This window comes from Phyllostomus discolor, chromosome 4 (genome assembly GCF_004126475.2).
Source record: "Phyllostomus discolor isolate MPI-MPIP mPhyDis1 chromosome 4, mPhyDis1.pri.v3, whole genome shotgun sequence".
NCBI lineage: Eukaryota > Metazoa > Chordata > Mammalia > Chiroptera > Phyllostomidae > Phyllostomus > Phyllostomus discolor.
Genome location: NC_040906.2, coordinates 197,399,114 through 197,413,990, shown reverse-complemented (window position 1 = coordinate 197,413,990; position 14,877 = coordinate 197,399,114). Strand labels below are relative to the sequence as shown.

At 38.6% G+C, this 14,877-nt stretch overlaps 3 protein-coding genes across 4 annotated transcripts in view; 2 read left to right on the top strand and 1 right to left on the bottom strand.

Annotated features, from left to right (window-relative positions):
* Nucleotides 1-8,156, top strand: part of LATS1 (large tumor suppressor kinase 1) — a 41,662-nt gene extending 33,506 nt beyond the window's left edge. Inside the window, exon 8 of the mRNA XM_028510921.1 lies at nt 3,696-8,156. Within this exon, the coding sequence (XP_028366722.1) occupies nt 3,696-4,205 (510 nt within the window). The 3' untranslated portion in view covers nt 4,206-8,156. The remainder of the gene's footprint in view (nt 1-3,695) is intronic.
* A 2,211-nt stretch (nt 8,157-10,367) lies between these two features.
* Nucleotides 10,368-12,284, bottom strand: LOC118500367 (translation initiation factor IF-2-like). Its single transcript, XM_036024885.1, has 2 exons — nt 12,217-12,284; nt 10,368-10,804 (listed from the first exon to the last, which is right to left on the bottom strand). Exons 1-2 carry the CDS (start codon nt 12,266-12,268, stop codon nt 10,383-10,385), a joined length of 474 nt encoding a protein of 157 aa, XP_035880778.1. The 5' UTR covers nt 12,269-12,284; the 3' UTR covers nt 10,368-10,382.
* KATNA1 (katanin catalytic subunit A1) overlaps nt 10,514-14,877 on the top strand; it is a 32,299-nt gene continuing 27,935 nt past the window's right edge. Inside the window, exons 1-2 of one of the 2 annotated variants that reach the window (XM_028510380.2) lie at nt 10,514-10,802; nt 12,211-12,283. The gene's annotated coding sequence lies outside the window, so the exon portion shown is untranslated. The remainder of the gene's footprint in view (nt 10,803-12,210; nt 12,284-14,877) is intronic. The other variant, XM_036024882.1, reaches the window with a different exon arrangement.

Sequence of the window (14,877 nt, the reverse complement as noted above, 5' to 3'; positions counted from 1 at the left end):
TAAATAACTGTACAGTCTCCTCTTCCTGCTATGTCCCTGGTACTTTCTAGTTCCTTAAGGCATCCCTTTGCAGTTCCTTGACTAGAAAGTGAGGCTTCATTTATTCTGCACTGCCACATACACATCTCTTGGTTGTGCCTGCACCCGGGACAAGGTAGTAAGAGCATACACAGAGAAAAAGTGACAGGGATTTGATCTATCCTCTTGGGACCATAGGATTTAATATCCAATTGAAGAGGAAGGGTCCCTTCTCTCATAGTTTCAGGTGGCCTTTTTGTACCTCTCTTGTGGTTAGGAAACCCCTTTCCCACTCCCTGAGCCTAAACTAAAAGGACTTTCCCTAGAGCTCACTCTGTATTATACATCCTCGGGGTCTGGGCTGCCTTGGGACTGGGGATTCTAGAGGGAAAAATGGTAAACACACCACCATTTCATTGGTGCTTCAAATTCTTCTACAATCTGCCTCTTAATGTTTACTTTTCAGGGTCCTCAGGTAGGTGCTCTGTGCATTCTGTCCGCATTGTGAGCTGCTTTCAATAGGAAATACAGGGTGGGACACACCTATTACATTTTACTCAGAACTGGAACCTCCCTCTCTGTCTGGTTGCTTTTAGGAGTTTTTGAACTTTGATTTTTCTGCAGTTCACCATTATGTGCCCACGTGAAGTCTTATCTGTCTTGATTGAGGTTCTTACAGCTTCTTGAATTATAGGTTGATGACCTTCATCAAGTTTGGAAAATTTCTTGTCATTAGTCTTCAAAGATTTCTTCTGTTTCATTTCTCTTTCTGGGACTCTAATTAGGTTAGCATACACACATATGGTAGACATTCAATATTGTCTTACATGTCTCATGCTTTATTTTTCCCATTTCTTCTCTCTGTGCTTCAGTTTACATTAATTTCTACTGATCCATCTTTGAATTGACTGAATCTTTTTTATTTGTTATGACTAGTCTTTTATTTTTTATTTGTACCTTAAACTAAAAAACCCTGAATGTAACTTGAAAGGCAAGAACTTGTCTAGCTGCTTGTATGTATTAATTTTCCCTCTTTGAAGTAGATGATGGAATAAGGAATACATAACTACAACTGTACAAAAAATTCAAAGACATTAGTTGAGGAATCTCCTTTTTCTAACCTGGGAGAAAACTTTAAGATGAACAGATACTAGAAGAGGGGTTTTTTTTCTTCCCTCTACTGTAGCTGACAAGGTCCTATATGAATAAGGAGAAATGTGGTTCATTTATTTAACAAATATTTATAGATCATCTGTTACTTTTCTTTCCTTCTTCTTGTCTTCCCTTCTTCTCTCTCTCCCTCATTCTGGTTTATTCAAAACCATAATAAATATTTACTGAATATCTATTATATGCCAGGCAATTTACCAAGCAGGGGAAAAATACAAAGACAAAAAACATGGTCTATAACCTTATGGAATTTTTTTTAAAGTAATGTTATTTTATTTTTCTATTTTTTTACCTTTTTTTTATTGTTGTTCAAGTACAGTTCTTTTTTTAATTTTTTAATTTTTATTTTTTAATATATTTTGATTATGCTATTACAGTTGTCCCATTTTCCCCCCTTCACTTCCCTCCATCCTGTATACCCTCTCCCACCCATATCCCCCCCTTTAGTCATGTCCCTGTGTCATACTTATAAGTTCTTTAGCTTCTACATTTCCCATACTATTCTTACCCTCCCCCTATCTATTTTCAACCTACAATCTGTGCTACTTATTCTCTGTACCTTTTCCCCCTCTCTCCTCCTCCCACTCCCCTGTTGCTAACCCTCCATGTAATCTCCATTTCTGTGGTTCTGTTCCTGTTCTAGTTGTTTGCTTAGTTTCTTTTGGTTTTGCTTTAGGTGTGGTTGTTAATAATTGTGAGTTTGATGTCCTTTTACTATACATGTCTTTTCTTTATCTTCTTTTCTTAGATAAGTCCCTTTAGCATTTCATAAAATACGGGCTTGGTGAGGATGAACTCCTTTAACTTGACCTTATCTGAGAAGCACTTTATCTGCCCTTCCATTCTAAATGAGAGCTTTGCTGGATAGAGCAATGTGAGATATAGGTCCTATTTCCTTTGCCAGAATGGGGAAGTTCTCCTTTATTATTTGTTCAAATACGTGCTCAATCTGTTGCTTTTCCTCTTCCCCTTCTGGTACCCCTATAATTCGGATGTTGGAACGTTTAAAGATGTCCTGGAGGTTCCTAAGCTTCTCTTCGTTTTTTTGAATTCTTATTTCTTCATTCTTTCCTGTTTGGTTGTTTTTTTCTTCCTTCTGGTCCACTCTATTGTTTTGAGTCCTAGTTTCCTTCCCTTCACTATTGGTTCTCCGTGCATCTCCTTTCATCTCTTTTATGATGACCTGCATTTTCTCATGTAATTTGCACCCAAAGTCAACCAATTCTGTGAGCTTCCTGGTCACCAGTGTTTTGAACTGTGCATCTGATAGATTGGCTATTTCTTGGTCACTCAAAAGGATGAGTCCTGGGGCATTGATCTGTTCTTTTGGAGACATGTCTCTCTCTCTCTCTCTCTCTCTTTTTTTTTAGTCTGGTCGCTCCTGTTAAGGTGAGGGGCGGAGCCTTAGGTGTTCATGGGGCTGGGCACCACAGTCACTAGATTGTGACGTTGTATGCAGGGGCGAGGGTGGGAGGGAACAATGGTGATAGCTCCACTCTCCTGGGACCTCAGTATCCCCCCTGGGATCCTGGGTTGCGCACTCTGCCCTGGTCCACAATGCCGCCTCACTGGGTCCGCCAGCTGCCGCTTGCGTACTCAGGGTCCACCCGCTGCGATCTTGCGCGCCCCAGATGGCTTACACGCTCCTGGTTGCCTTATGTGCCCAGTTCTCCCTGTTGTTCGCACACCCGCCTCCTCTCGGCCCCCCATACTGGTCTGGATGAACAGGTCTACTTCAGCTTCTTGGCTGTCCAACTTCCATTCAGATAAATTCTCTGTCAGTTCTGGGTGTTATTCTGCCTCTAAATTATTGTTGTTCTAATCTTGGTTGTGTGTGGAGGTACGGTGCGTCCAACCTATGCCTCCATCTTGCTGGAAGTCCACAATCTTTTTTTTTAAATATACTCTTTTTTAAACATTTTTTATTGTTCAAGTAATTTTCTGCCTTTTCCCTCTACCACCCCAGCCCTTTCACCTCCCTCCCCTGTTTCTACTCCCCCCGCTCCCCCCGCAGTTGTTATCCATGTGTCCTATATAATTGTTCCTGTAAACCCTTCACCCTTTTCCCTCATTATCCCTTCCGCTCTCTCCTTTGATCACTGTTAGCCTGTTCTCAATTTCAGTGTCTTTGGCTCTACTGCCTTAGGGAATTTTGTACTGTAGTAGAAGGGCACAGACATAAATAGGTCCCACAAAACATCAGAGACATTATGAAAAAGTAAATACATAGAACAGGGGAGGCATAGTAGAAATAGTCATTTCTACAAGCAGTACTAAAACTTACAGTGAGTCTTCTAATAAAACTATAAGTTGCCTGAAGAAGAGAGGATAAGCAGAAAGGTTAATTCCCACCAATAATTCATTATTAAAGGCAAGGAAGGTGATGTACAATACAGTTTATTGTTAAAATTTATAACTAGTCCAGTAAGACTTTTTTTGTATAAAACTTGGAGAAAATTTTGGTTTTCTTACTCACCCCTCCTAATTTATAAAAATCTTCTTTAAAGGTTATCAACTGGCAGACGTCTCTTCACATTCCACCGCAAGCTAAACTGAGTCCTGAAGCCTCTGATCTTATCATTAAACTTTGCCGAGGACCAGAAGATCGCTTAGGCAAGAATGGTGCTGATGAAATAAAAGCTCATCCGTTTTTTAAAACAATTGATTTCTCCAGTGACCTGAGACAACAACCTGCTTCATACATTCCTAAAATCACACACCCAACAGATACATCAAATTTTGATCCCGTTGATCCTGATAAGTTATGGAGTGACGATAATGAGGAGGAAAATGTAAACGACACTCTCAATGGATGGTATAAAAATGGGAAACACCCTGAACATGCTTTCTATGAATTTACCTTTAGGAGGTTTTTTGATGACAATGGCTACCCCTATAATTATCCAAAGCCTATTGAATATGAATATATTCATTCACAAGTCTCAGAGCACCAGTCTGATGAAGATGATCAGCACACAGGCTCAGAGGTCAAAAATCGTGATCTAGTGTATGTTTAATACACTGTGAAATAATCGTAATGAGGATTTTCAAAAAGGCCTGTAATGCAGGAGTTTTTGAGGTTCTGAGGGTAAAATTATGCAAATGTGACAGAGCTGTGTGTGTGTGCTCTGTGCACAATATTTTATATTCCTAAATTATGGGGAATCCTTTTAAAATGTTAATTTATTCCAGCCTTTATAATCAGCAATTTAGAAAAAAATTCTTATAAAGTAAATTATGAACTGAATATCATAGTCAGTTCTTGGTACTTAAAGTACTGAAAATAAAAAATAGTGTGCTTTGTTTAAAAGAAGAAGCCTGGTATGTATTTGTACATATGCTAAATATTTTAAAGACAAGAGTTTTGAAAATTTTTGAAAGACAGTTTTAGTTTTATTTTGCTTTAACCAAAAATGAAATATACCCCACATTTACAAAGCTTTCTCCCCCTCTCATAGCCTTGTTTTTGGTATAAAATAAGCTATAGAAATTAAGCCATCATGGTGGTGAGTTTTCCTAGGCTGATATTCTGTATAATTCACGTCTTGAAACTAAGAAATATAGGGTTGACAGGGTCGAAATAGTATGTTCATCAGAGGGGAAAAAGTAGATCGACTTTATTTTTTTCCCTCTGTGGAATATTTACTCTAACATTTGTTTCTCAAGAATTACTGGCATTAAAAAAAGCAAAGCACTACCATTTTTCTTTCCATATTGGTATTTTTAATGCTGCTTCCATGTGGGGATTTTTTTTTTTGCATTATATGAAATTTTTATTATTTGGGTTGTTGTGTTATACATGATTACAGTCAGAACGGTATTTCACAGAATCCCAGTCCTTGAATTTATTATTATTTTTTCTACTTGTTTTGGAGATTCCTGTAGATGTTAGATTGCTACTCTGCGAAGACTCCTTAGGCCTCCTTTCTTCTTTATTTTTAGAAATTAGTTTGCTATTGAAGTAAAAACCACTAGCAGCTTATTCTTCTGCAGTCTATCTGTAGTTATCTTGAGAAAGACATTGATACTTAGCTGGAGGAGAATGACTATATTTGTGGGTATATATTTACATCAAGCATAAGGATTTTTCTTTTCATCTTTATCAACTACATGTCTATTTGCATCTATTTACTAAAACCTTCCGCCATTTGCTGTTTGCGCTGCTTCTATTTTAAAGGGGAACATACCTGCCGTGAATCAAAATTTTTTATACTAAAAGCTAAGATTTTCCATGTTTTTACTTCAAAATTTACAAAATGGTTTCCACTGTCCTAAGCAGAGAGATTGTTTTCAGTTTCACATGATACTTTGATTAGAAATTATTTGTGGGTACTCACTAGAATAGTACTGTTTCTATATTGTGACAGTTTTGATTTTGTCATTAGTAATGTTACAGCTTTCCTCTTTCAGAACAGTGCTGCATACATGGATTGTTTATTGCAAAGGAAAATGACTATTTGGCAATTTTACCTGTGTGTAGATTGGCAAGAAAATTTATTATTATTTAACTCTTGATTAAGGTAGCCATTAGTAATTAGGGAAAGTTACATAGTGGCCCCACTCAAAATTTAAGTCCTCCTAACTTAAATATGTTTTGCAGGATTCCTTTTATAGGCTTAGGTTTCAAGAAGACTTATGGTCTCATACCAAAATACATTTACCTTATACTCCAGTTTTTCTTCAGATCGTATAAATCTTTCGCCTTTTACCAAAACACATTTACCTGTATTTTGCTGTGTACAATATACTCCGTGTATAATGCACACCCACGTTTTTGTGCGCATTATACATGGCATTATGATACCCATGGTATATAATCATTATACCTATTTATAATGTGCATCCTTATTTTTCCTTCAAAAATTTGGGCAAAAAAGTGTGCATTATCCACGGCAAAATACTGTATCTTATTTTTTCGGATGGGGGAAAGAGCTCTATTACATTACTAAAATGTGTGTTTTCTTTTTGGTATGCTCCACTGATAAGGAATTTTATCAAAACAATATTTTGGATAAGAGGCATAATTTTAATGATTTTCAGACTTTTAGCTTTCTTTATATGAAAGTTAATGGAAATCATATACGTAAGTAAAATTAAGTCAAAGGTGTTCCAGTTGTATTGGGGGTGCAAAGAAGATTTATTAGCTCACGGTTCTCACCTTTCTATAGGTGGCCCTCTCAGATCACAAATGTAAACCATGGCACAACCCACTGTGTAATGAGGTGGGGGTGTCTTTGCAGATCATTGGTCCTTTTGGAAATCTGATGAAAGCTGTGGACAATCTTCCCAGAAAATGGACATGAGCACTTACACATAAAATGTGTACAGTTTTAGGGGTTCTGGATATGTTGAAGCCTATCATAAACCCTTGATTCTGTCCTATAAATACACTGATAATGTTAAACTGAGAACATTGCTTTAAATTTACTGGTCAGCGTTCACATTAACACATCTTGTATAAACAGTGATAATTTGTCGTGGGAAAGGCCTGTACCATGTGATAAGATATCCCTGTGAATTTCTTTCTCGCTGGTACAGCACTAAGACATTTTAAACACACCTTTTTGGGGCCACTGACATGTTTAGCTTGATGAGGAAATATTTCTGAAAGACTTCTTCTAATCAGAGAATTGTAAGAAAATGCCCTATGAGATGGCAGTCTTCATGGAACATTTGATTAGTTCTATAAAATTCTATGCAAAACAAATTAGTTCAAGAATTTGTACCTTGGTACTCAAAATTTTCAAGACATCCCTCTTGCTCTTGGGCTTTCTGAGTCACATTTAAATTTCCATTTAGTTGTTTTATTTCTGCACTTTGGTGAATACAATACAAAACCAACTCTTTACATCTATGTTGTAGGAAAACTAAGGTTATGTCTACTCCCCCTTCCCTCTTCATATAATCCATTGCCCTTATTTCTTAAATGTAACAGACACTACAGATTTTGTATTCTTTTGAAATTTCCTGACAGTATAAGCTTTTTGTTTTTATCTGAAGCTGTGTACAAGCCTTGAGTATCTGTAGTTTTAATAGTTTTTAGCTATCTTATTCCCAAACTATATCCAGTTCTTCCAGTACAGAATCTGGTGCTTCCTGACCAAAAAGATAAGAACAACATCAAAAGTTGAAATGCTTTCAATTGAAATGGAGTGAAAACATTGGTTATACATGTTTTCTTTAAAAAAAAATCCCACTCATTAAAAACTTACTGTCTTTGTTATACTTGCCCCTTTTATGCATATCAATAGTATTTATAAAATGTGTTCTATAATTATGTAATTGTAGATACTGTTATGTATTGTTCAGAGGCATCCTAAGGCAGGACCTATTGCTGTATCTTTTCTACCTTATTTGTAATAGAAACTAGAATGTATGACTAAGAAGTCACTTTGAAATTGACTTTTTAAAAAAGTGATTACCTTCTGCTGTTGCAAAGTGCAAAACTGTGAGTGGAAATGTTTATTCTGACTTAATAATATCTTAGAAATTAGGAAATACAGTGGGAGGATTTTTAGATATTGCTGCTGCTGTTACCTAAGGTACGTTAGAAATTTTCTTTAATAAACAAAAATAAAAATCCCTTTGGTATTTAAAGTGAAACAATAGCCTGTTTGTTTTAATCTAAAACAAAAAGTAATTTGGGTCAACATATTGTTATATTTGTAAAGCGCCTTAATATATCCCTTTGTGGAAGGCACTATACAACAGTTTACTTTTGTATTGTGTAAATAAGTATTTTGTATTAAAATTTAATCAATACAACACTACAATTTTATAAAGTAATGCTTTGTTAGGAAAAGGAATTACAGCTTTGCAATATAACTAAATTGTTTTGCATATGTTCAAATGTAGTAAATATGAATAATCAGCCTGTATTTTTAATGAATCTATTTGTAATTTCCCAATCATTTTATCTAGTGTAACATTTTCTGGGATAATAAAAAAGCAAAATTCAAATCTTTCAATTATGTGTGGAAAGCTGACTCTTAAGCCACTTAAGTGTGTTGATATTTTTCAAAATCGTATTTTAATCTTTTTATTCTCAGGAAAACATTAAAAATTTGATGCTTTAGAATTAAAATATATATTTAACAAATAAGAATACCTAGTTAGATTAAGGCAAACTGAACAGGGTTAGTATAACCCAGTCAAGTGTTTTCATTTTGTGCAACATAAGTATAATAAACATTCCATGTTAAAGGCTGCCTTTAGATCCACACAGATTTAAACCTTTTTAATTATTAATCTCTGCATTTAGTATCACTTGAATACAGTTCAGTTTTTTAAAATGTGAAGTTGTTGGCTAATCTGTTTTTATAATTTATTATGTGAACTGCCTACCAGATAAAATATATATATTGATGTTATATCTTAAATCAACTTTACACAGAGGAGCAAATATTTAGGTTTTTTTCTTTTTCCATCTTTAAGCATTGCCATCATTCTTATTCTCTTGTTTGCACTCCCTTATAAAATTATATTTGGTCTACATGTGTGCATTGTATAGCTGATACAAATTGCATTATTTTTGTGACTCACTTCACTATAGTGGGGACCCAAGTTTAGCATGCTTAAAGTTGTAACTAGGTATGCCCAAGTGAAACAATGTCTCTGCTTATGTGTACGATTTGTGTTTGAGTTTGAAACATAAGCGGTTATAATCCTCCCTAGTATCCAGTCTTTCCTCCTGCCTTCCTTACAGTCACCTCGAGATCCTGAACATTTTACTGGATTCAGAACCTGGTTAGGACTTTGATTTGTTTCCCCTGGAGAGGGATTAAATTTGGTGGAAAAGAGGGTTCTCGTGAGTACTTAACTCCCAGAGGGGTGTTGACTGATGACAAGGCTGCTCTTGTTCCCTACCATCCATCCTTTCATTCTTCCCTTCACTGATAGGGCCCTCACCCCTGTCCACGTTCTGAATGCCCCGCTAGAGCCCATGTTTCTCACAGTCCCTTGTACTAAGGTGTGGCCACATGACAAGATTTTGACCATTGGCGTATGAGCGTCAGACATGGTATGTGCAAATTCCGCTTCATACACTTAAAGTTAGTATCGCTTGCCCTCCACTTCCCTTTTCCCGAAGGATGGAGCAAGAACAGGGTAGTGACTTCATGTTGACCCTTAAAAACTAGGAAAACACTCTAGTGGTGGTAAATAAAATGAATAGAACCTAGTTACCCGAAGGATTGTGTGAAGCGGAGCTGTCTATCCAGCCAGGACTGATCAAGCAAATGGTATATCCATTTGTTACTCCTGCTGAACCTATACCCTAACTAGTATAGTGTATAATTTGAATCAGCATTTAATCTAATTTGCAAAACAATTTAAGGAGGTCATTTTGGAGTTTGATCATCTCCCATGCAATCAATCATGAAATTCCGTTGTTTTACCTTGCATATTTTTCTCTAGTTCACCATCTTCATCCCCATTGTTACTAATTTGCTTGATACCCTCATCCCTGCCTATCTGAATTGCTTTTTATTTCAAACACACACACTAAGTATAATGTACTGTGTTCTATTACAATAGAGATGGTATCCATCAGAGCAAAACTATCATTTTTCTGCTTAGTTGAGAATTTTACAAGACTAAGCTCCACAAAATATAGTATTTTGTTGACTACTGTATAACCAGTGCCTACAACAGTGTCTGGCACATATTAGCTGCCCAATGTATATTTGTAGACTGAATTGCCTTTAAGTCGTTTGAATCACTGGGATGTTTTAAAATTAAGTTTTTAATTACCATGGACCCCTAAAGGGAAACCTGTCTGAAATGCCTTTATCCCTTCTATAGCTGAAGGTACTGCATACAGATTGACTGGAGGAAGCACAGGTCTGTCGAGTATGTAGTAAGCCGTGGAACATCATAATTTTATCAGCATTTGTTGTCTGGTTGTATAAAAATGTCGACAAAAAAAAAAGCCAAGGCAATAGAATTCCATCAGCAGCTTGTCTGAATATCTTCGTTTACCCACTCCCTATTTTGTCCATGTTATGTCGTGACAAGCGCCTGAAATTCTGAGTATTTGGTTCTAAAACAATTTGTCATAAATGGTTTGACCCTTGACACTCACCCGTAAAACAGAAAACACTGACTTCCTAACTTCTGAGGAATGTGGTGAAAATCAAATGGGAGGAAGAGTGAGCACTTGGAAAAAGATAGTAAAGTACGCGAGTTGGTCGTATTCAATACTCGCGTAAACCACCACCACTCCAACTACGAACCCGCCCCGCCAGGAGGAGGTGATGCGCACTGCGCAGGCGCACCCCTACCACGCTGTCGCCTCCATAGGCCCCGCCCATTCCGCGCCGGGCACGCGCACGCCCCCCGGCGTCCTCGCTCCCGGGGCGTCGCCCCGCGTGCGCCGGAGTCACCGAGGCCGCCCCCAGCGCCGGAAGTGGCTCTAAAGAGTTTGCCTTCAAATTCTTGCTTAGCTGGGCTTTCCCAGGGGGCTGGCGACGATTGGACCCATCGCTGCTGGGCCGGTGAGCACCGAGCAGGGTGGTTGGGGCTGTGCAGGACCCTCCTTCCTCGCCCGGATTTCTGCTCCACCCTGCTCCTCCACCTGGCGGTGGGCGGTTTCCGAGGAGCCTCGGCCTCCCCGGGTGAGTGTTCGCTCGCCTAGTGTCGTGGGGATGCCTGACCCCCTTGGCGGAGTCGGGGTGGGACTCCGGGGCCTGCGGGGCGAGACCGCTGCGCATCCTGCCGTGCGTCCGTCAGCCAGTGCCTGCGCGGAGGTTGTAGGTCCGTGCTTTGTCGTTGACATCTGTGGCTTTAGGTGACGGTCCCCTTACCTGAGGAGTCCTGTCCAGCCGAGGACTTTGGGGGTTGGGGGGCTCCTGCGGATCCCATTACTAGCCCTGTGTCATTAGAGAAGTTTCCGGCCAAGGGAACATGTTTTTTGTCCCTTCTCTTTTTGACGGATCCTCACCCGAATCCGTCCACGCTGCCGCCCCCGAAACTCTCAACTCAGAAAAACTCCGAATAGGTATGATATTTGTTGAGGATGTTGTCTCTTACTTAGTTTATTCCGGAGCCGGAGAAGCTCATGGTCATTTTTGCTTAGAGTTGGTATCTTTTACAAGATTTGTCCCTCAGCACATTTGTTCCATATAGTATATAGTGACGAGGTTGGAGACAAACGTGAATGTGTAAACGCCTTACTGTGGATAACCTCGAGCCTTCACTTAATCTGTAGTAGTTTTCTCTTCTAACTTGCCAAGTGCCACTTTTACATCAGTTACTAATATAGAGCGGCACACTGTTGCACCCTTCTCTCTTGAATGCAAACATTTACGTCTTCTTTGTAACCAGACCTGTAGTCGCTGCTGAAAATATTCCTGAGTGTTTTCGAATGTGCAATAAGTCTGCCACACGGTCGCAGTGATAACGCGCTAAGATGTCAAGAAAGATTCGTGGACTGTTCATTCTGGCTTCAATGTGTAGCCCTGTTTTCTTTGTCATCAGCAAGCTCTCACACAGGAATAGCGGCAAGATTCTTTTTCTTGTATTAATATTAATAACTTGTGGCCTGTATTATGCCTTTAAAAAAAGGCAGTGCCCATCAAGTTTCCAACATTCCTAGATTATGAAAAGCTATATAAAGTTCCTTTATGGCATTGGTTATTCAAGAAGTGTTTGTTTTTTATAGATTCTGTAGTAGACATACTGTGTAGCCTCCAATGGCTTCTGCATCTTGTTTTGAAACTGGCATCACGACCTTGACAAATAGTCAGGAATTGTGGAATGACTATTAACATTGCTGGCTTTCTGTTTACAACAGCGTTATTTTTTCACCCTTAGCTAGTTGACTGGTTAAAAAGTGTGTGTCAGATCAAAATGGTCAATGTTGATAATATGCTAAGTAGATTTTGCTTGTGGTATCTATTGATACAGATTTTAAATTACATTAATTACATTGTCCTGTTCACTGATTTGTTTTTGTGTTCAGGATAAACATAAAGAAAGTTTATTAAATACATGTCAAATATATGTATTTTTTTTTCTGTGCAGGTTGTTTTTTGGTGCTCTTTTCATAAAAAAGAACTTTCTTCTGCTTCTTGAGTATCATATGATGATTATAAGGGTAAGAAAAATTCATGTCATGCTCTAATTCGTCATGGGTCACTCATTTATTGCTCATCCATAATCATCAGTAAGTGACTATAAATTAGCATTATGGTTGCTCTCATATCCTACACATGAACATTCTGAAAATTGCTTAACATCGTATTGTCACTTTTAAAGTTACACCCATTTGTTTTACTGAAGTGCTTTAAGAAAATTCATGATTGAGCTTCATCTGTTTTTATTTTTGGACATCCATTTGCAGATATTTTTAACACTGTTGCTGATACTTTAGCCTGTGCTTAATAATCTGTGCTTGTTTCCTGTTACTAAGCAAAGAAAAATACACTTAAATAAAATGATATCTCTTTCACTAAACTACAAGGATTTCAAGGTCTCATTCTGTCTGATTTTTGTCTTCAGTGCAATTCCTTGTAACTCAGGAGGTGCTCTGTGAATATTTCTTGAATGAATGATCTACACACATTATGGTGAAAACTGTAATATAAGGGGAACCTTGTCTAAGATTCCTTTAAAAATTAAGTGGGTAAAGTATCTTTTCAGATGTGAAATAGGGAAGGCCCTGGATTTGTTGTTTTGTAAGAGAAGAAGAATCTTAGAATTCAAGTACTTCGATCTGTTGCCTGTTCTTTTTCAGTGTTTTTGATCTCTTCCCTAACCTAAGGAGAAAAAGACACTTTAAGTCCCTTTGTAGAAACACCACACTACATTAAATATTGTTTGCTACAAATTTTGCAGTAACCTTGAGTTTTTAGTGTATAATTTTTATAAAGATTTGACTCATTTCCTTGAATTTAAATTTTATGGGCCTTCTGTGGGTAGAGTGGCGAACTGGGAGAGAATACTTTGAAGGCCACAAGGTGGTAGGGCGCTGGCTGTCCACCCCCAAGTGCTGCACACCATCCCTCTACCGCCTGCGCATCTCTGCACCTCACCATGCGGTCACGTCCCACTTTTGGTACTTTGTGTCTCAACTGAAGAAGATGAAGAAAGCTTCAGAGGAAATTGTCTGTTGTGGGCAGGTGTTCGAAAAATCTCTCCTTTGGGTGAAGAACTTTGACCTCTGGCTGTGCTGTGACTCCCGCAGTGACACCCACATATACCAGGAGTACTGAGACCTGACCACTGCAGGTGCCCACACCCAGTGCTACTGAGACATGGGACCCAGCACTGTGGCCACGTCCACTCCATCCAGATCATGAAGGTGGAGCAGATCACGGCCAGCAAGTGCTGCTCACTGGCTGTCAAGCACTTCCACAACTCAAAGATCAGGTTCTCGCTGCCCCACTTGGCCCTTTGTCGCCAGCACAAGCCAGGCCTCACCAAGAGTCCCAACAGGGGCCTCCCTGTCCCCTGGTCTGCCCAGATAAATTCCTTGTGCCGGAGGTGGAGGGGTGGGGGTAGGGGTTCATGGTGCATCTTACTCAGTTTAAAAATAAATGAACTTAGTCATTAGCTAAGTCAGCTACTCAAGCCACATAAGCAAAAGGGCGGTTCTGATAGGATTATGTAAAGGAAAAATTGGCTGTCAGATAAAGCAGTCATCACCACTTAAGGCAAGGGTGTCAAACTCATTTCCCCTGGGAAAGGGCAGAAATAATTTTAGGACTGTACAGATGTAACTACTCCTTAATAGTTAAGGAGTTGAAATTACATTCGGCCCTTTAAAGGCAACCACGAGGCTGATGTGGCCCCTGGTGAAAATGAGTTTGACTTAAGGTTATTTTTTCCTTTGATAACTTCTATAAAACAACAATCTGAAGTTTTGGGTAATCTCATTCTTATAAATGTCTTATTAATTGAACCGGTAGGTTGTGTTTATAGTTCATGGTGGTTAAAATTTGGTCTATAGGCTTTTCTTGAAATAGGTCAACTTTTTAAACTATTGCCAGATATTATCCTGGGTAGACCGGTTTCTGTCCTGCAGTGTAATTTTAGCAATGATAAAGATATATTTTTCAAAGTTGGAGAGTCTCACAAATTTCCAGTGTTGACATTCAAGAAGAATGATGTCTTTGGCTTAAAGACTGCTACACAAATAGGAAAAATTATTTTTGTCTAACATTTATTCAACTAAGGGTATTTTGATACTGTTTTCAGTAAACACATTTCTTTGATAACCAAGAATTTCTCAGGTCATTTGTTAATGTGGCCTTGGATTGACTTTACACTTCTGTTTGTCAATTATTCATTGGCTCCTAAGGAATTTTATCTGACTTGAAAGAATTATTCATAACATGGAGAACCTTCAAAGAAGGCCTGCAGTTGACTTCTCTGAGTTTTAGGCCATTGAATAAGCAAGAACTTAATTTAGACCTTTTTTTTTTTTTTGAAGAGGGGAAAGGTAAGAAAGATGAGGAGAAAGTCTATTAAGGAAAAGAGGGAGAGAGAGAAAAGACACAAGATGCCTGATGTCCAGGCTCATGTGGAACTGTTGTGTACCATGCAGCTGGCCCCAGCTATCCTCTTCTGACTCCGCTGCCCGGACTAGTGTCACCGTAGGGCATGTGTACTTTCAGGGTTGAGGCAGTCACACAGCTCTGGTAGGGATGATTTGAGGATCAAGGAACCTGAGTACTGAGGGTTAGGAGC